At 41.9% G+C, this 22,642-nt stretch overlaps 1 protein-coding gene across 3 annotated transcripts in view; it reads left to right on the top strand.

Moving 5' to 3' along the window:
* The window catches only part of LOC127327611 (uncharacterized), a 135,481-nt gene that overhangs the window by 100,681 nt on the left and 12,158 nt on the right, over positions 1–22,642 (top strand). The window contains exon 3 of one of the 3 annotated variants that reach the window (XM_071824982.1): positions 19,054–19,176. The exons of 1 other annotated variant lie outside the window; for it this stretch is intronic. In XM_071824982.1, the coding sequence (XP_071681083.1) occupies positions 19,054–19,091 (38 nt within the window). In that variant the 3' untranslated portion in view covers positions 19,092–19,176. Of the gene's footprint in view, positions 1–14,897; positions 15,091–19,053; positions 19,177–22,642 lie in introns of those variants that run through there. One more of the 3 variants, XM_071824984.1, reaches the window with a different exon arrangement.

The following is a 22,642-nucleotide window of genomic DNA, read 5'->3' on the forward strand; positions in this document are numbered from 1 at the left end:
TGTTCACAAACTTTTGTTACAAATAATTAAATCGTGGACTATTTGTAATACTAACTGATACCAGCTGTGGTTATTATACCAACTGTGGCTATTTGATATCTAAAAGTGGATTCTATTATAGGTTCTGATCAACTGGACGAGACATCTTCTACTTTATCTCGCAGTATTGATATTATACCAATTGTAGTCTTCTGATATCGACTAGGGTCTTCTTATGTCTGCTATGATTTCATATATCACCTTCCTTCATTCAGGGTTTATTTTGCAAGAAAACCACTAGCTGACACTATGATTATAGTATCCTAAGTGATTTCCCATGCATTCCCTCTTCTATGTTGACTATGGATCTGCTTCAGCTTCACCATAATCATTATATTTCTCACCTTCATGCTTCCCATGTACTAAATTACTCCTCTGTTGAGGTAAAGCATGAATGTTGATTAGTACTTCCTTCAGAGTATTGTGGTTGCTTCCCACAACTTTGTTTCCTTTATCTGATGAACCTTCATCTTGTCTTCAAAATATACAGAATTCGTCACTTCCTCACACGAATTCCATTACCCTCTAGATCTATAGCATCAAGTTGGAACTTGATATTGCAACATGCATTTGCATATCAAAGTCAAACTTCATGTATGGATCTAGTCAAACAATGAAAATCCAATAAAATCCAAGAAGATTCAGCTTTGTGCTTATAATACACATCATCATAGGCCTGAATATGATTGTTGAGTAAGACATCTATAAACATCAGGCTCTGATGTGTAGTATAGAACACCACATAATATAGGTTTATATCGTGATACTTAGCACGAATATAGGGAATTCTACTATTTGTCTCAACCTTTACCTTATTTGCACATTTGCAATGAGATAAACTTGAAACAAAGTGGTCTAGGATAATTAAGGTTAACTTAATTTCCTTTGGAAGTACTAAATTAACTTCTATTTTGTTGAGGTCTACCTCACATGATATCCCTGATTTCTAACATAGCTACTTTAATCACGTAACTATTGGAATATAGCTCCTATTCTTCCAGATGTTTCTACCATGTGGCTAGGGTTCTAATGTGCTTGACACAGTTCCCATGGTTTCAGAACACAAATCTTGCACTATTGTTGAGGACCTGACTTCTTATTGTACTCCTTCTAAGTATTTATGATGTTCTAGTCCCTCACATAACGATTCACAGGTGAATCATACATGATTAACAACTCTACCATGTAGGTAGACAAGTTTTATTCCTATCTCTCTTCCTTACCTCCCATGATTAACTCATCATGGTCTATACTACCTTATATAACTCATATTTATCACTTACTATCAGTTGTTTCACAAGTCTGGATAGATTTTACTTACCCTATTACTAGTATTGGTATACCCTTCTAGTAGGACATCTTCCTTATCTTTATTACTTGATATTACTCCTATTACAGGTCTGGGTAATTCTTACTTAACCATGACATGTGTTGGTACACATCTTCCAATAGGATATCTTCCTTATGGTTGTATCCTCTCTTTGGACTACCATGTACTGTATACCAACTGGGATCTACTCATTAATTTTTTTTAAGGACTTAATGGGTGATACACGTTTTGGATTAGCTAACTAACTTCACTTAGGAAGGATAGGTAGGAAATGTTGACTCAAGTGTGTCAGGATTATTCTCAAGTGAATATCCATCTCAAGTCATAAGAAGTATTTGGTTTACCTAAGACAACTTCCTATAGACACTACCAATCCTATAGGTCTCCTTTAAAGGGTTTTAATCCTAAGGTCAAAGCATTTGCTCTGATACCAGCTGTGGTGACCCGGCATACCACTGCATGGTGTAGTATGCAAGTCTGATATAACACCAATGAAACACCGTTCCACTAGTATTATATCGCTCAGAGTGGTACAACAGAAACATATGCGGGTCCAAGGCATGTCTATAGAATTACAACATTGACTCTGTTACATAAGATCAGCACAACCTCCTACTTTACAATGAGGTAAATCTGCAAATAAACTCTAGAAGAACGACTCGTAGTCTAATCCTATCACGAATTCTATTTGTAGAGTATTTAACTAGCTAAAGAGGCTAAGAATAGATTCTAGCTAAGTAGGAGCTAGGTTTAGGAAACTAGTTCCCTTCTACTGCTGAATCTAGGTTTTCTCCATGGTGGATGTGGTATATGACTCTTCCGACAGGTTCCTGTCCCGTGAAGTAGTTGTTGACTCCTCGGTCTTCGAGTTGTACTGTAAATCCTCCTTCGTGGCCTCCATATCTAAGCAGGGGATTTAAGAGTGGGATGAGTACGAGCGTACTCAACAAGTTCATTATAGGAAAGAGGTGTTTAATGCACTAGCTACAGCATTAGACCAAAAAGTCTAATACCAATGCAGGTTTTCATAACCGTTTCTTCAAAAGGTTGCTTTTATTCATAAGAGCTATGTCCGTCAGCCTTCACCGGTTTACTAGAACTTCATGGAGTTCCTTTCCGGCAGCGTTCGCAGTTCCATATCCCGGAATAGGGAGTGACAGGTCACGGTTCATTACACTCTGCAGAGGTGTGTTGCTTTACCCATAAGAGATCTTAACCTTGGTGCCAACCAAGCTGCAGGCTTGTCCACACTTCCTATGGTGTGAGGCCCGGTATAAGGTCTAGCCAATCATGTTCCTCCGCTACCTCGAACACCCACCCTTTGTTGCATACCCCGACCCTGGGTCCTCGCCGGTCCCATTATTCCCACTCACGGGTGGACCCCGACCACGACAACAGTTTGGGACTCGTTAACCAAACTCCTTCGCCGGTAGCTGCAACCCATCATAGACCGCAATACCGTGGGGACTTAAGGCTTCCCCAGCCAACCGCTTGTTCTTCGAGCAACAAGTGTCTACGGACTATGCCGTGGGGACTTAAGGCTTCCCCAGCCAACCGCTTGCCCTGACAGATACAAGTGTCTACGGTAAAGCGCATTCGTTGATGAACGAGAGGTGGAAACACTTTTGACTACTCCGTCCCACTCCGGATCTTATGGTTAACACGGGTATTACGGCACAAGAATCACTGGCGACATTTGTTGTTTAATCCTAGATGGATATAAACCCTTGCAATGGAACCTCCACCATATCAACACAATCCATGGTTCCATTGCCCACCACATAGTCATATTCATAATTATGAAAGTAGTGGTTTTGGTTTTTATGCAATAGTGATAATTATAGTACTTTGCAAGTAATTTGATAAAGATACTCAAATGACATGAGCAAGCGATGAACTTGCCTTTCTTGACTGCAAGATTATGCAGACAAGATCTTCGATACATAATAACTCCAAATTCTGAAATAGCATCATCGTCTAGTAAGGACGATGTTTAAAAGATTGGCAAGGATGCAATAATGCATAAGTATGAGATGCAATCGTTCTAAGCGTGACCTAATCCCGATGATTTAGGATTAGTGAGTGATAATGATTAGTTCAGGGTGTGTTGCAGTTTTAGAATGGTTCACAAACAAGGTTCTTATTCAGGGTTGTGTTGTTTTAGAATCATAAGCAGGTGGTAAAATGAATAGTAATAATCATACACACCCAGGAATAGTAGTTGTATAATAAGTAAAGAGCAGTTGTCAATTTTAAGTCTAATATTGCATGGTTGATGATTACTTGTTATATATTTCAAAGAATAACTTTTGAAGAACATGTTCTTGAATAAAGAACAAGTATGATTTTAGGTTTGTGGGGTTCTATGGTTTTCTATGATTCTAATTGGTTTCTGGAGTAAGTAGTAGATGGATCACAACAATGTTGGATTCATCAATACCTAGGACTGGTAAGGCTGAGTTAAGCCTAGGCATCCTAAGCAAGTATTTATACATGGTTGTTATCAAGGTTGATTCATCTGGCTGGTGATTGCTAGCTAGAGTTTATAGGTTCTTATAAGCAGGGTTGAAGATGATTCCTTATTTTCTTCAAAAGAATAACTTTTGAAGAACATACTTCTTATATAATAAGAAGTATAACAATTAAGGTTGAGGTTGTCTAGGTTTTGTTATTGGATTCACTAAGTAAGGAATGGTGGTTTCCTAAGTAGGATGTTTAATAATTATCTTACACTAAAAGGGTTTAGTGGGCATGGGATATAATGATAAATATTGGGTATAGATGATATTGGAGCTCATCACAATGGTGTGATGCTAGTTAAGGTTAATTAAGGATGAGATCCTTGTGATAGGAACTAGGTTTGATTAAGATGAACACATGGGATGCTAGTTAGTAGTGATAGGGTTCCCATATGTTATGTGGATTTGAACAAGCATTAAGTTGCTAAATATGAATCTATGGTTACTAATGAAGTAACATGATCACATGTTACTTAGGGTTTATGTTTGGGAATAAATTAGGGTTCATATGAAGTAGTGGAGCTAAGGTTCCTAATTGAATTAGGGTTTTAGGGTTACACATGAAATGATGAGTTCCTAGTTTTCTACCATACGGAACTAGGGTTGCATATTTACTATTTAGTTCTTGGTTAATACTTCATTAATAAAGTTGAAGTTATTAATAACTTTGAAATAAGATTAACATTGATTTTGGCATTTTATTATTTTTGAATAATTAATAATTAAGGTAATTATTAATTAAGGTTTAAATCTCTCTAATAATGATTTACAAATAATAAATAAAGAAAATTTACTTTTAATATTTTCTTTATTTATTTACTGGTTTTTATTTATTTTATACCTTTTTCCTAAATTTTGAATTTTAATTGAATTTAGAATTAATAAATAAGGCTTAAATAACAAATATTGAGCAATTGAATTTTTATTAAGAATATAATTTTCATTTTATATTTTTATTGGATAGATTTTTCTTTTATAAGAATTTTGATATCTTATTTGTATTTTTCTGAGTTTTTATGAATTTTCTACAAATTTACAAAGTTTCAGTAATCAAATAGGATTTGAAATTAAACAGTGAATTACTAAATGCACCCGGCCAGTTACCCATGCAGCCTCTGACTGGTGGACCCAGTGTCCACGTCGATTTTGACCGAAGTCAAAATCGAGTTCATCACCAGAGGCTACTTGGCGGCGGGAAATTCGTCAATCGACGATGATTTTGGACGTGCGCGGGCAGGAGACTAAACGTATGCGACTCTGGTGTCATGGGGAACTGTTTGAGGGCGGCGCCGCTATGTTTGGGTCGCCGGAGCTCGATCGGTGGTGAGGTCTACGGCGGTTCGAGCAGGGACACGGTGAGGTGACGCTACGGTGGGCTAGGGAGCATGGAGAGCACGCCAGGAGATCGAGGAGCTCACCAGAGACACGCCAAGCTTGACGGCGAAGCCGGAGAGGATCTGTGCCGCCGGATTGAGCCGTCACCGACGTCGGAGAAGACGGCCAGGCGTGGTCGCTGGCGGAAGCTTCAGCTCGATTCCTCGCGCACGGAGACCATGTCGAGGACGGCGGTTCCGATGGTGGTCTCCGCGAGGCACGGGGATGTCTCCATCGTCGGCGATGGCCGGAGGCAGTGCGGGTTAGGGTTTCGGTTCGAGCAAAAAAATTGGGACAGAGAAGGAGGAAACTCGAGCTGGGGTTCGTCCAGGGTCCTTTATACGGCGAGGGAGCACGCCTCGTCACGCCTTCGGGCGAGGAGAAGCCGCCAGCGACGCCACAAGCCGAGAACGGCTTCGTGCTGTCGACCATCCAGGGAGAAGAGGATGGGGACGAGCCTCTCCTCGATATTTAGGACGAAGGGTTATTCGGGCTGGCTTGGGCTGCTGCTGGACTGCGTTGCTGGGCCGCGTTGGTGGACTCCTGCTGGGCCTCTTCGGCTGACAAGGTCCAAGTAAGCTTCTTCTCCTTATTTTTTTTCCTGTTTTCTTTTTCTTTCTTATTTTCTGTTTTTCAATTCTTTTTTTTAATTCTTGTTTTAATTCATATTTAAATCAGGTGATACTATGCAGGTATTTGATAATTTGAATTTCAGTAGGACTATTAAATGGATGAATGCTTTTCTGCATTGTTTTTGGGATAAACATTTAATATATATGAGCTACATTGAAATTGTTTATTAATCATGATTTTATGCACTCATTTTAATTTCCTTGTTCTTGTGTAATCAAATCTGTTTGGAATTATTAGAATTGAGAATTTATACTCTTTAAATGTTTTAGAGTTTCTCATTATGGTTTAATCTTTTAATTGAGAATTTAGTCCCATGCATATGATTTTATGTGAACCTTTATTATTAAGATCTTGTAGTTTGGATTATAACCCTATTTTCAGGTAGCACTATTATGGTATGTTAATATCACCTTGAAATACTTTGAGTAATACAACTCTAATTATGGTTTGATCTTGATTTTAAAGTTGAGTGGTTTATTACCATACCTATGATTTCAATTATAAAATGTAGCACAAGGTTTGTTTCTTATGTTCAAGAAGTGAAGCATAAGATTTAATTAATGAACCATTAGGGTTCAAGTCATATTCATCTCATGGCAATTGGTTTGAATCTCAACTATGGCTTAGATTTTAGTTGTAATCACTCAAGTGCTACCCAAACTAGGGTTGAGGTTTAATTCTAGGTTATGGAGGTGAAATAGCACCATATTGCATGTGCTAGGGTTAATCTCCCCTAACCATGGTAAGGTGGTGGCTTTATTAACATTTTATGTTCTACTTTAGTTATTAAGATATTGAGAATTAGTTGTATTTGATTCCACTATGGTTATCCTTAATCCATTGTTAAAGTAACTAAAGTAGATATGGTTCTTTTTTATAGTTAACTTTGGTTCTAATGATGAATAGTTTCTCATCATATAAAGTATAGAGTTTTACTCTAAAGTTTTCTTGGGTCCTTTAATTTAGGAATAAATGGAATATAGATGTGCTAGAGTTCTACTTATGATCTCCAAGTGATTCACAAGTTAAGGTTGGGGTATAAGCCTGGTTTTGATGACTAGTGATCTCCCTATAATTTCATGTGGTTAATGATATTTACTTATCCTCTTAGGGTTTAACTTATCCTCACATACCTCAAGAGCATGATCATGGATTAGGCATGATCAACTTGTTCTTAATATCTTTACCTCAAGTTCTTATGGTTTATGATCATTACTCAATTTATAATGATCAAGGTTTGGCTTCTTATAGTATATTTCTCCTGAGTTAAGTTTCTCACTTTTAAGATCAAGCATTGTCTTGATCAATCAAGGTATAGCACTTCTAATTTACCTTCTTGTATGGGTCTACTATGATTGTCTCTTTAGTTTATATCCCAGGAGAATGCCTGAGATATTATATTAGGGTTCTACTTATTCGATGATGATATTATCATCTGGGTATATGGGTAGTTCTCTCCCTCAAACTCAAGTGTTGCCTCAACTAACTTGAGTGTAACACCATAATTGATCTCTCTTATATAAGAACGGATTATTCTAGGTTATGGTGTACTCCTAATACTCTAATTCAATGGTTGTCCTTTATTCTTAAATAGATAAAGCTATGTTTTGTATGATTGGTCTCTCTCATTTCGGAAAGGACTTTAATACAAACTTAAGGTTAGGCTCCATAGGGATTGATGTGATCATCAATATCTATGTTTAACATAAATGGTTTCTCTCTCTAGGAATGTCTTGAATAATATCCTAGGATTCCTCTTAAAGTTGATGATTTGAATGCTTGGATGTATATCCAAGGTTTAGCTCAAGGTTTATCATTGATCCTCTGATAAGTAACATAGAACTCTCACTTCTCTAGGTTTGATGTATATTAATATGTAGTAGAGAGGATTATATATTTCTAGAGTTTATCTCCTTGTCTTGCTTACAAGAATGAAGTAAAATGAATACCATGAGATTCATGGTAGGATCATGGATTAGTTTAAGACATGGAGAAGATAAGTGGAGAATAGTTTCTTCAATTATTGTTACTTGATTTCCAATTAAATGGATGTTCACATGTTATGGCTAGGAATATCATGTTGTGATATTTAATAAGATCAGGTAGTTGATCATTGAGTAAAGTGTTGTTGTGTTGATTATTAGTTCCATTTGATCTAACCCCTTAGATCAAATTATCTCTACCCAAAACAAAGTTTTAACAAAGTCACATTGAGGTTTATAGCGCTTGACTTGATGAGCTACTTCAATTCCACCAAGGTCAAGTGAAACTTCACCATCGTGGACTTGTTTTACTTTAAAGCGCGAAAATTCCCCAGATTTTCTATGCATGAATGCAATGCACACATCTGTTTCCTCTATTTTTGTAACCCCAATACCTGGGATATTACAGTGGCGCAAGGGTTTGCCCAAATAGAAGGTATGGATTTTGAGGATACCTTTGCGCCGGTAGCCCGTCTTGAAGCTATTCATCTTTTGCTTGCATTTGCATCTTTCCACAATTTCAAACTATATCAAATGGATGTGAAAAGTGCATTTTTGAATGGTCCCCTAAAAGAAACTGCATATGTAGCTCAACCCTCGGGTTTCGAAGACCCACGCCGACCCAACCATGTGTATTTACTCCATAAGACACTCTATGGTCTCAAGCAAGCTCCACGTGCTTGGTATGAGTTCCTTAGGGATTTCTTACTACATGATGGGTTTTGCATGGGTACGGTCGATTCCACCCTTTTCACCAAGCGGGTTAAAGGGGGTGGCTTATTTATATGTCAAATATATGTTGATGATATTATCTTTGGTGGAACTAACCCCAATCATAACAAAGCTTTTGAGCTATTGATGACTAGGAAATTTGAGATGTCCATGATGGGAGAGTTGAAGTTCTTTCTAGGCTTCCAAGTGAGGCAACTTGCAAAAGGCACCTTCATCTCTCAAGAAAAGTATGTGAAGGACATGCTCAAGAAGTTTAACATGACTGATGCAAGCCCAATGAAGACACCCATGCCCGTGAAGGGGCAGCTTGGCTCATGTGATGGTGAGAAGGATGTGGATATAAAGGTATACCGTTCCATGATAGGATCCTTGCTCTACCTTTGTGCTTCTAGGCCGGATATCATGTTAAGTGTAGGGATGTGTGCTCGTTTTCAATCTGCTCCTAAGGAGAGCCATTTGATGGCGGTCAAACGGATTCTAAGATACCTCGTTCTTACTCGTACTCTCGGGCTGTGGTATCCAAAGGGGTCAACCTTTGAACTCATAGGCTATTCGGATTCCGATTGGGCCGGTGATAAGGTTGATCGGAAGTCTACCTCCGGGGCTTGCCAATTTATTGGCCGGTCATTGGTGAGTTGGTCATCCAAGAAACAAAACTCCACCGCTCTATCCACCGCCGAAGCCGAATACATATCCGCGGCATCTTGTCGCACTCAGTTGTTATGGATGAAGCAAACCTTGAAAGACTATGGTGAATCTCTTGGTACGGTGCCTCTTCTATGTGACAACGAAAGTGCAATAAAGATCGCCAATAATCCAGTTCAACACTGTCGCACCAAACACATTGACATTCGCCATCACTTCCTATGTGACCATGTTGCCAATGGGGACATTGATCTCACTCATGTGGGAACAACGTACCAATTGGCGGATATTTTCACTAAGCCTTTGGATGAAGCCCGGTTTGTAAACTTGAGAGGAGAACTTGGTATTCTTGATCCTAAAAACTTAGATTGAATAACTTCTTGCACTATATTCTTGCATTTAACTTGCTATTTAGCTTAATTGTGCAGCACATATGGGGATAGTCATCTTACCATGTCTTGGTATGATGCATACCTATGTGTGCGACATAAATAGACCCAATGTCATTATATGGACCCAAGCATGTCTCTTCGAGGTCTCATGACATTTGCGCTTTAACATAGGGGGAGTAATCCCCCGCCCTTCATTAAGCCTCAATTGCAAATTGATTTGACTATATAAGGCTAAATGATCTTATTGCAAAAACTATTTCAAAATGATTTATGATTCTTGATATATTTCAAATCATGCCCATTGTTGCTATTTACATCTTGTTTGGATTTCACTCCAATGGGTATGTCTAGAAAACCTTGTGTTTCCTACCCCATGTCTGTGCTCCTCTCATCATACATCTATCTATCTATATGTACATGTCATCGTATGATCATTCACACACATTTGCACAAAGATTAGGGGCAAAACGAGGCAAAAATGTGCTGCCCGGTCCCTGGTCCGGTTGGACCGGCCCATGCGCCGGCCCTCCCGGTCTCCAGCCCGGTCAGCCGGGTCGGGCGCCGGTCGCGCGACTGGTTAAGTGGGGAGGAGGTTACCCCTTGGGGCTCTTCTTCCTCACTTCCTTCCTCCACCATAGACTCCATTGGCGCCGCCCCCTTCATCTCCACCACTCCCTAGGGCTTTCCCACCACTAGAACCTTCTCAAACTCCACCCACCATAGATCGGGCACATTGGAAGATCTCCACCAAGCGATTTGGTTCCTCTCAAGCCATATTTGGAGATTTTGGGTTTTTGGCCCTCAAACTTCCTCTTGTTGTTCTTCTTGTTCTCTTGAGCAAGGAGGACCATGTTTTCGGGTAATTTCCTCTCCCCATCCCTCTATGTCTTGATTCCCTCACACATTGTATATTTTTGGGGATTTGAGAAATTTAGGGTTAGGGTTAGGGTTTGTCTAAAAAGTCCTCATGCCATTAGAGTGTCACACACCACTATGCACTTGCTCCACTCTACATTGTTGTAATATATGTACAAGTAGATGAGTTTTTGTATGATTTTGTGATTGAAATTCTGGGCAAAATCTCACAAATCGACAGTGCCCGGCCCCAGGCCCGGCCAACCGGCCGTCACGCCGACCGGCCCGGCGGCTCGCCCGGTCGACCGGATGGTAGACCGGCCAGTCCGGTCTCTCGTCCGGTTGGACCGGCCGGTGCGCCGGCTCGCCCAGTCTTTCGCACAATCTCGTCAAAACACTTGAACATATGTTATACTCCTTGGTCTCCTTATCTCTGATGACATGTACACTTATCCCACTGCTATCCTCGCTCTATTTGCTCATTCACAGGTGATTCAGGTGATGACCCCCGTGGTACTGTTTCCAAGAGAGGGAGGCATGAGAGGCCTCCAGGGTGTCGCACAAGCTCTCGTATGTCTAGCAGAGCAGCTCAGGGCAGTGGTCCAGGTAGTTCAGCTGGAGGTTGAAGCAAGACAGTGGCCAAGAGAAAGAAAGACAAACATGCAGCTCAAGAGGATGATCTTGTTGAGAGAGTGCCAACGTACAATGTGGGCACAGTGCATCTTGCTGATTGGAGAAGACTCAAAGAGGCGAATCCCTATCGGTTCGAGGAAAGGACTTATCTTGGTGAAGATAGGGAATTCTGGACCAACACTCAAGTGAGCATATGGGATGATTTCTACAACTCCAGAGAGTGTATGAAGAATGGTGTCATTGTGATGCCAAGGCCATCAATAGGGAAGTACTTACCATGCACCAAGCCACTAAGTATCGCTTTGTGGTTGATACCTTGCAGAAGATGGGGCTGTTTGATCTTGTGTGTCTGAAGCCTGGTGATGCAAAGGGAGTTGGGTACTATTGTCCACTCCTTGTCCATCAATTCCACTGCACCGTGTTCTTTCATGATGATCCCGCTCGCACCATGACTTGGATGACTGGACAAGAGAAGTACTCTTGTAATTATATTGACTTCTATGAAGCCATGGGATTTGGTGGTGGCCGTGCTCATGGTTTCAAGATTAACTCTCAGGATAAATTCACTCATGGGGACATTGTTTTCTGCTATCCTCCGGAACCTACAGCTGATCCTCCCACTATCTCTGGAATGTATTATTCTTACTTTGTGCTTGCCAAGCTCTTCCGTGAGAATCTCATCAGCAAGTCAGGAGATACAAGTGAATGCTGGGCCTACCATCTTAATCTCATGTACTATTGCCGTCCTGAAAAATTGAGGACTATTGATGGCTGTGACCTCCTCTACTGTGAACTGAGGCGCTCTGTTCGAGACCGCATGACTCCAAACTATGCTCAGTATATTCAGCAGCTCATCAATACTGTTGTGCCAACTCCCAACAACAAGAAAGGACAGCTAATCAAGATGGAACCTTACAAGATTCCCCAGCAGGGAGATAGACCGGAAGTTCCATCTATGATGCCTTCTGAGCGCCGGTCCAAGGAAAGGCATGACCCTGCTAGCTCCAGCTATTCTATGCGCCCCAAGCGGGGTGCCTCTCGCTTCTTGACTAGCCTATGGTAGATGTGCAGGAATACCAATGATGTTGCTCATCAAAGCCTTGCCTTGAACCAAGAGACTAGGAGGTGCCAAAATGAGTTCATGGCTACAAGAAACCATCCTGTTCCTCCGCCTGGACCTGAGATGGAGCCTGTGGTTGCACCGACTTGGGAGATGCCTCCCATTAATGATGAGATGCTCCAGAACTTTGATATCTCACTATTTGCTCATGGTGTTCTTCCTCCTCCTACTACTAGATCTGCTCATGCTCCTGAGGCTTCTGGAACTGGCATTGATGATGAGGGAAATAAAGATTATGACGAAGATGAAGAAGAGGATGATGATGAGGATGGTGATGAGGACTCTCCACCCACTGGGACAGAGTTCTATTGATTGGAGCGTTAGCATCCCTACTTTTTTCTTCGCCTTTTTGGTGTTCCGATGCCAAAGGGGGAGAAGAGAGTAGAGTCTAGGATCACGGGGTTCCTTGGGTGTTGCACAAGCCATGCTTGATACTTTATTTGCTTCTTACTTGGCTTGTGCTACTTGCTTGTTTTTCATTTCCGGAACCATTTGCTACTTTGAATAATCCGTGTATGGACAAGTTATTGTATGCTTAAACTCTATGTTAGGGTGATTATGCTATTTGATTATATCTATATATATTCCTGTCCATACCATGCTTGTTTCCTAAAGATATTGGGGGAGCTTCTCATGTTTCAACAAATGGTGCACTTTGCATTCAAACGCAAACTCTCCAAGTGCACACATTATGGGGGAGCTGTCTTAATATCTTATATGGAATCAAGGTTTAAGCTTATCATAATATCTATATGTGACTCTAGCTCGGTTTGTCATCGTATACCAAAAAGGGAGAGATTGTAAGGGTATTTTACCCTTATCCATTATTTTGGTAACAATGACACCGTTGCTAGAGTATTTGGTCTAATACATGTCTATGAGATTATTCCCAGGTATTAGCTAAATAGGTATAATGGTGTATCAATGGAACAAGAAGGTAAAGGGAGACCCCCCACTTCGACAAAAATAAAGAAGGATTTCTCAGCACCCGGCCGGTCACAGGCCCGGTCAGACCGGCCGTGGCACCGGGTGGCCCGGCGCTGACCGGCCCCAGGACCGGTGCACACCGGGCACATTCCAGTATCGCTGGCACCTTTGCCCGGTGCTGGCCCGGCCTAAGGTCCGGTCTGGACCGGCCTGCTCCAGTCACTCGCCCGGCCGTCCGGTCTGTGGACCGGACGGCCCGACGGAAACCGGAGGCCATGTACTGCGTGACAAGTCCCGCCCCGGTCAAGGCTCGGTCTCAGCTCCGGTTCGGACCGGACGGTCCGGTCTCTGGCCCGGTCTGACCGGCCCCTGCGCCGGACGGCCCGGTCCCAGGCCTGGTTGACCGGGTTCCTCGAAGAAAATGCTGAGGTGTCAAGTTGCAACGGCCAGATTTCAAGTGACACTATAAAAACCCCTTCTCCTACCTCTGGACAGTTAGGAACTACACTGAAAACTGTTCTTGAGCTCTCTCTCTCTCTCACTCCATTGATAGAAACACCAAAAGCCTCAGATCTCCCTCCTCCTCCACCCAAACTCAAATCCCTCCAGGGAAAAGAAAGAGGAGGGCCTGATCTACCGTTCCACCAAGCCAAATCTTGTTCCCCCTTGTATTCATCAAGAAACTTGCTCTCTAGGGTTCCTTGGAAACCTTAGGTGGGCAAAAGAGGTCCGGAAGCATCCGGGCTATGGATTTGCTCCTGACAAGATTGTGAAGGTTTGGAGGCTGCCTCAAAGTCTACCACAAGTGACCGAGCTATTCCTTCATGGGATAGGCTCCGGAGAATAGGGTGAGCCTTCGTGGTGTTGGGGAATTCTTCGTGGGACCTCCACCTCTCCAAACGTGACGTACCTTCTTGCAAAGGAAGGGAACACGGGAATAAACCCTCGTCTCCGCGTGCTATCGGTTATCTCTAACCGAACTCCTTACTTGTGATACAACTGCATGTGAGAGCCATCGTGCTTGAGTTCTTGTATCATCATATAGGGTGCCTCACCTAGTTTGCATTAGGCTAACCTTTATATTCCGCAAAGCCTAATATTGCAAAGAAAGAATTGAAATTTGTAGAAACCTATTCACCCCCTCTAGGTTTACCATCTCTGAACTTACACTCTCGATCAGCACCAATCTTTTAGAGCAGGCTGATTAAACTAATGGCGTTGGGTGGTGAGTGTCATGAGAGGCTAAACCACACATGCAGGCCGACACCTCGGGGAATAAACAAGCGCCCCTCTCCTCCCCTCTTTCTGTCGGTGGAGGAGATTAACAGCGGCGCACGCGATTCACAGATGATTAGCGCGCGTGAGGCCACCGACTAACGCCGTCGGACCCCCGTCGCCGTCCCGCCGGTTGGTGCCATTACCTGGACGTACCAACAACCCCGTCACGTGATAGCACTACCAAATTCCAGAGCCATCGTTTTTCTATTCCCTTTTTTTTGTTGTTCATCGGTCAGTGTTACCTAGCTAGCCAACTGTGCTAGCATCAAGATCTCTCCAGCTGTATGTGTGTGTGCGTAGTCTGTTGCCCAGCTCTAACAACCTCGTGGACATGTTCTTTTCTGTCTCTTTTTTTCTCTTGTTGATTATTATTGGGAAGGGCATGGAATGAATGGGGTTTATTGTAGCTGATTGCTGACAGTGTGGTCCGCATGGCAGTGAGTGCAGGGAATGTGATAGTCCGCATGGTTGAATAGCTCTGGGGGGTGGATGCGCATGTGCATGGCTTGTGGGTGGAAACTAATCTCTGGACATTGTACAAGATCAGTTAAGGCTCAGCACTGAAAACTGGGCTCTTAAGTGTGAAACATGCGAGATGTCTCATGTACCAGCGAGGGAAATGATGAATTCTTCTGAATTTTCATGCTAGCTAGTCCTGGCTGCAGATTGTCAAATGGTTTTGAAGCTAATGGCACCAAGGAATTGAAGATTCTATGGCGAGAACCTGGTCTTGTAAGCTCTTTTGCAGCGATATACAAATAACATGGGAAGTTTTGTATATGGTAGTGACAAACAAATTGTTGTAATATGTTACATTGATACTAGTTTGGTCATATATACAAATAAAATTCAACCTCAATTAGGCTAAGAATTTATTAAGAGGTAGCACAAAGGTTTAGAAGAATTATATACTGGTTTTAGATGAGTTCTGAAGCTTAACATTGCGATGGATTCTACAAACGAAACGTTGAGTACATCATTGTTATGACAATAACTAAAGAGGGTGTTTGAGTCAATAATGTTCTTTTAGAACTTGGTGTAGTTTTGAGAGTGTCAGAACTATGAAGCTATATTGTATGCGACAATATTGGTAACATAAATCAGACCGATGAATTAAGGTTCCAACAAACATATACAAATGTCAGCTAATTGGAAATGAGTGATGCGGGTAGACGCAAATATTTTGCAAAGTACATACGGATCTAAATGTTGCAGACCCGTTGACGAAACCTCTTCACAAGCTAAGCATGATCAACACCAAAAGACAATAGGTGTTAGATTTTTGCCAAATGTAAACTAGTTTATTTGTAGCCTAGTGCAAGTGGCAGACTGTTGGAGATTGTAAGGGTATATTGCCCCTATGTGTGATTTTGGTAATTAATGACAACCCCTATGGACTAATATTTTCATTGAGTTTATATGAACATAGGTACTACTTGTAGTCCATGTGTTGGATTCAAGTATGGATGCCATGAAGATAAAGATATACCTTGAGTATTGGCATCAAGATCATCGATTTGAAGACATATATGTGATATGATCAAGAAGAAGAAATGAAGATGGAGTTCTTATGTAGAACTCAATATTAGCCATGCTCTAGCTGATGTGTTAAGCAATGAATGATCAATATCTTGAGTGCTTGATTCCAAGTGAAGAATTCAAGATATGGCTCTAAGTCGGTGTCATGATAGTCTCATAAGTTGATCTATGGTTGACTAAGATGTAGAGCATGCAAACAAATGAAGAATTCTTTATACACCTCAAGATAGTATGATAGAGCATGAGAAGATACAAGGTTGACAAATACAAAGAGTGAAGAATAGATTTAGAGCATGAAGAATGTGCCACGTGAAGTCATGTGGTATGGTAAGCCTTGTCAATTATGCTTTATGAACTAACCCATCATATATGTGCCCTTGTGTTGTCTATGTGGGTTAGGTATCTTTTCATGAGCATGCATCAAAAGTGAGATCTCATATAGCCCATGAGAGGATGACATCAAGTGATGATCGTCATCAAGGTTGAGTTGGGCAAGTTCAAGTTGAGCATCTCAAGAGGATCATATGCTTGAAGCTTGCCGTCCATTTGGTGATAATGGACATGTGAAGATGTGCATCAATGGAGCTTTCCCATCATGGTGTATGGGGGAGCATGTGTGAGTCTTCACGAAGCAACAATGATCAAGTGAGGCATTTCGGCTTGTGTGGAACTTGAAGAGTTATCATCAAGATCAAGCGGGATGCGCAAGGCAAAGGTATGGCCTTGCTAGGATTTCCTTTTACCGGTCTCAAGGTGGTTGTTGGGAGACCGGATAGGATAGATTACCGCACTATCAAGAGGGGCTTTCGGTTGGGTAACTTGATCACATCGTCTTAGGGAGCTCAATCCTTTGCATACTTTGCATATCCACATTGCTTCTTGGTATTTCTCTGTGTGAGGTTCTTGTGCTTGTTGCTAGCTTTTCAACAAGCCCAAGTTTATCGAAAACGGAATCCGCATGCATCTTCTATTGCGTTTTCGAGTTTGGACGTCTTTACCGTTTCTTGACGTTGGGAGATTTCCTCTCTAGAATCATCTAAAAATATTCTGTGAGGAGTCTCAATATTTCCAGTAATTGTTGGGGTTCTATTTTTCATTATCTTTCCAACAAAATTGGTTTCATGTCAATCGGAGTTCGGGAGCATTTTCTGTTTTAAAAGAAAAAGAAAAGGTTTTGGCCTGAAGCAATTCCCGGCCCACCGCCCGGCAAGGCCGAGCCTGCCACCGGCCCATCCGGTGCGCACCGGCCGTTGGGCTCGTGCACACCGGCCCGCTCCAGGTGTTCCCCGGCCCTTGTCCGGCTCCTGGCCCGGTGGCCGCTGGACCGTCCGGCCCAGCGCCCGGTCGACCGGCCCACCCTCCGGTTGGGCCCTTTTGGCCGCTACGTGGCCCGCCTGCCCCAGCCTGGCCTGTCAGTCGGCGCTGCCAGCCTGTGCACCGGCCTGTCCAGCGCCCGGCCCGGTGGACTGGCTGGGTCAATTTTTTTGCCCGTTTTCTCACCCAACGGTTCTATTTTTCCCTAGACTATAAATAGGCCTTCTTCCACCTTGGGCTGGATAAGTTCTTCCACTCTCTCTCCTCCATTGTTGAATTTGAAGAACTTGCCCTATCTCTTGACTCCCCCCATGATTCTTGCTCATTCTTGAGGGATCTAAGAGAGGATAAGTTCTTGAGGGATGTAACTTTTTCCCACGATCATTTTGATATATTATACGTTTTTTTCCGACGTCGTAGGCAAAAGTTAATGCCATTTTACCTTTTTCTAAACTTTTTATGCAAAAAAATTCGAAATTCAAATTTGTTAATTTTCCCTAATAGTAGGTTGCGTAACATACAGGAATCTTAAAAGATTTTATTTTTTGAATTTTCTATCATTTTCTTTTCTATTTTACAGAGTTAAAAAAGACGATCCACTGGGTGGGGGGGGGGGGGTGGAGGTGCGTGGGGAGCAGAAAAACCTAATACGAACCGGTGCTAAAGGGTTCACGGCTGATGCCAACCCTTTAGCACCGGTTCGTGGCATGAACCGGTGCTAAAGGTCCCGCACGAACCGGTGCTAATGCCGCGGCTGGTCCCCTGGACGTCCAGACCGCACGAACCGGTGCTAATGACCCCTTTAGCACCGGTTCGTGCCAAATCCGGTGCTAATGCTCTTTGGAGCAAAAAACCAAAGCCTTCTTTTCTACTAGTGGACGATCAGGTTTAACTAAATTCCTATCGATTCATCGTGTTTGGACAGAAGCTAGCAAAAGGGAGAAAATTAACAACCACGCTTGGCTCTCCAAGTCTTCATGGCTCTAACTGCTAGTGACAGTGATGGATGCACCATGGACAGCAATGCTTCGATGTTGCCGTTCCACTTACTACTCGCTACTATTCTGCTGGACTTTTGTTATTTTGTCGATGAATAATGGCAGCCCTACCATCAGACTACCGCATCATCAGTTCATCACAAATGGCTGCAGCGAGTCTCTCCCGAACTCTCGATGAGGAGGGGCAAAATCGGAAACTCTCGATCAGCACCAATCTTTTAGAGCAGGCTGATTAAACTAATGGCGTTGGGTGGTGAGTGTCATGAGAGGCTAAACCACACATGTAGGCCGACACCTCGGGGAATAAACAAGCGCCCCTCTCCTCCCCTCTTTCTGTCGGTGGAGGAGATTAACAGCGGTGCACGCGATTCACAGATGATTAGCGCGCGTGAGGCCACCGACTAATGCCGTCGGACCCCAGTCGCCGTCCCGCCGGTTGGTACCGTTACCTGGACGTACCAACAACCCTGTCGCGTGATAGCACTACCAAATTCCAGAGCCATCGTTTTTCTATTCCTGCTTTTTTGTTGTTCATCGGTCAGTGTTACCTAGCTAGCCAACTGTGCTAGCATCAAGATCTCTCCAGCTGTATGTGTGTGTGCGTAGTCTGTTGCCCAGCTCTAACAACCTCGTGGACATGTTCTTTTCTGTCTCTTTTTTCTCTTGTTGATTATTATTGGGAAGGGCATGGAATGAATGGGGTTTATTGTAGCTGATTGCTGACAGTGTGGTCCGCATGGCAGTGAGTGCAGGGAATGTGACAGTCCGCATGGTTGAATAGCTCTGGGAGGTGGATGCGCATGTGCATGGCTTGCGGGTGGAAACTAATCTATGGACATTGTACAAGATCAGTTAAGGCTCAGCACTAAAAACTAGGCTCTTAAGTGTAAAACATGCGAGATGTCTCATGTACCAGTGAGGGAAATGATGAACTCTTCTGAATTTTCACGCTAGCTAGTCCTGGCTGCAGATTGTCAAATGGTTTTAAAGCTAATGACACCAAGGAATTGAAGATTCTGTGGCGAGAACCTGGTCTTGTAAGCTCTTTTGCAGCGATATACAAATAACATGGGAAGTTTTGTATATGGTAGTGACAAACAAGTTGTTGTAATATGTTACATTGATACCAGTTTGGTCATATATACAAATAAAATTCAATCTCAATTAGGCTAAGAATTTATTAAGAGGTAGCACAATGGTTTAGAAGAATTATATAATGGTTTTAGATGAGTTCTGAAGCTTAACATTGCGATGGATTCTACAAACGAAACGTTCAGTACATCATTGTTATGACAATAACTAAAGAGGGTGTTTGAGTAAATAATGTTCTTTTAGAACTTGGTGTAGTTTCGAGAGTGTCAGAACTATGAAGCTATATTATATGCGACAATATTGGTAACATAAATCAGACCGAGGAATTAAGGTTCCAACAAACATATACAAATGTCAGCTAATTGGAAATGAGTGATGCGGGTAGACGCAAATATTTTGCAAAGTACATACGGATCTAAATGTTGCAGACCCGTTGACAAAACCTCTTCACAAGCTAAGCATGATCAACACCAAAAGACAATAGGTGTTAGATTTTTGCCAAATGTAAACTAGTTTATTTGTAGTCTAGTGCAAGTGGCAGACTGTTGGAGATTGTAAGGGTATATTGCCCCTATGTGTGGTTTTGGTAATTAATGACAACCCCTATGGACTAATGTTTTCATTGAGTTTATATGAACATAGGTACTACTTGTAGTCCATGTGTTGGATTCAAGTATGGATGCCATGAAGATAAAGATATACCTTGAGTATTGGCATCAAGATCATCGATTTGAAGACATATATGTGATATGATCAAGAAGAAGAAATGAAGATGGAGTTCTTATGTAGAACTCAATATTAGCCATGCTCTAGCTTATGTGTTAAGCAATGAATGATCAATATATTGAGTGCTTGATTCCAAGTGAAGAATTCAAGCTATGGCTCTAAGTCGGCGTCATGATAGTCTCATAAGTTGATCTATGGTTGACCAATACAAAGAGTGAAGAATAGATTTAGAGCATGAAGAATGTGCGACGTGAAGTCATGTGGTATGGTAAGCCTTGTCAATTATGCTTTATGAATTAACCCATCATATATGTGCCCTTGTGTTGTCTATGTGGGTTAGGTATCTTTTCGTGAGTATGCATCAAAAGCGAGATCTCATATAGCCCATGAGAGGATGACATCAAGTGATGATCGTCATCAAGGTTGAGTTGGGCAAGTTCAAGTTGAGCATCTCAAGAGGATCATATGCTTGAAGCTTGCCATCCATTTGGTGATAATGGACATGTGAAGATGTGCATCAATGGAGCTTTCCCATCATGGTGTATGGGGGAGCATGTGTGAGTCTTCACGAAGCAACAATGATCAAGTGAGGCATTTCGGCTTGAGTGGAACTTGAAGAGTTATCATCAAGATCAAGCAGGATGCGCAAGGCAAAGGTATGGCCTTGCTAGGATTTCCTTTTACCGGTCTCAAGGTGGTTGTTGGGAGAGCGGATTATAGGATAGATTGTCGCACTATCAAGAGGGGCTTTCGGTTGGGTAACTTGATCACATCGTGTCAACACCCGGATTTTTAAGTCCAGATGCCTATTATGCCATACATCGCAATCCCAGGAAGATTGTTGTTGCGAGACATAACAGTTGATATCATAAGTCATCATTTATTACAAACCATAATCGTCTTACAAAAGTAGATCACATGATCCAATATTACACAAATAGTTGATCTAATGATCAACGAACAATGCATAGCGGAAGCGTAATAGTAGTGGACTATCTAATTCCACAGGTCAACGCTTGACGTTAGAAGAACTCCTAGTTGTTGTAGACGTCCTGCTGGCCGTCATCTTCATACTGCTGCTCCTCTTCATAGTCTGGCCATTTGAATAGCCAGGCACACAGCCGTGAGTACTCTTAAAGTACTCGCAAACTCATACTAGTGTAAGCACTATCAAATTTATTTAGGGGATGCTAGGCTCTAAGTTTATTTGCATAAAGCCAAATTTTAGTTCATAAGTATTTAGTAAAAGACTCTTCATTTGCTAACTAACTCAAGTGGGAACATTAGTGTCATTCCCACAACTCCTGTTGTGGTCAAGTCAAATTCACCTTTCAATTCCTCATTCATTATTGGAAAACATCTGACAACGGAACAGTATGGCCATCCAACCGTCCATAACCGTGGACACGGCTATTCGAATAGTTTTACACTCTGTAGAGGTCGCACACTTGTGCCACAACATTTGATTACATCCGTCAGGGGTAACCCTGAATAATCGTAACTCAGTACGCGGATCATCAACCATAACCTTTCACTTACATCCCCTAGTATAGGCACCTCTCCCCATGAGCTTGGCCTCCCAGTGAAGACAAACCGTCAGCCTGGGAACTGCACAGGGCTTGGGCCGGACATTCACCTCATTTCACGTCATTTCACATTTCTCGGAGGCAGCCTCGGCATAACCCCTATGACGCTTGTTTAGAGGGAACCCATACTAAGACACATAAACTTCCAGTTAAGCCCTACCCATAATCAGGTATTGTGGGGGTACTAGTAAATTGGAATGGTATCGCATCCGAACCCAACCATCAGTTTTTATCAAATTCATCATGTCATTCAAGTCATATTCACCTTCAAAACCTTTCAAAGTCATTTCATTTCACATGTTCCCATCTAGAGTAGTCAATTTTATTTGTTAGCACTAGCAACTAGTCATGAGGGGTGCTAATTAATTTGTAGCTATCTAGGCTAAGTTTGATGCTCTTGTACTTCACTATACTTAGACCAAAGTTAACTATAAAAGTAAGCTTTAATAAATAAAGTAAAAACTTTGCAAGAATAAAACTTGGGATGGGATCATTAAGCATAAAGTATTATGTAATGGTGCCTTGCTCTATTTAGAGCTTTGCACTTGCAAGAATATTAGCTTGCCTTGGGTGGTGTACTGATCAAAGTGGTCTTCTTCTCCTTGGAAGTAGACCTCCTCCTCCTCTTGGTACTCCTCGGTACTAGCGTCTAAAAACGGATACGGAATACACAATCACCGTACAAATCTTAGAAGCTAGACTAAGCACACACACGAGTCACACAAGCTAGGCTAGCATCACAACATTATTATTATGTTGGTTGACTTTGTTTTCTTCTTAAGAAAAATAATTTCCTCTCATTACAAATATTAATTAGGGTTTCTATTCAATTCTTTGGAGAAATTATTTCCTCTTGTTAAGATTTAATCTCCTCCAATAATAATATATGACCTAGGTTGACCAAGGTCAACTTCTTCATAATCATCAT

The sequence above is a fragment of the Lolium perenne genome, chromosome 1, assembly GCF_019359855.2.
Source record: "Lolium perenne isolate Kyuss_39 chromosome 1, Kyuss_2.0, whole genome shotgun sequence".
In the NCBI taxonomy this organism is placed as follows: domain Eukaryota; kingdom Viridiplantae; phylum Streptophyta; class Magnoliopsida; order Poales; family Poaceae; genus Lolium; species Lolium perenne.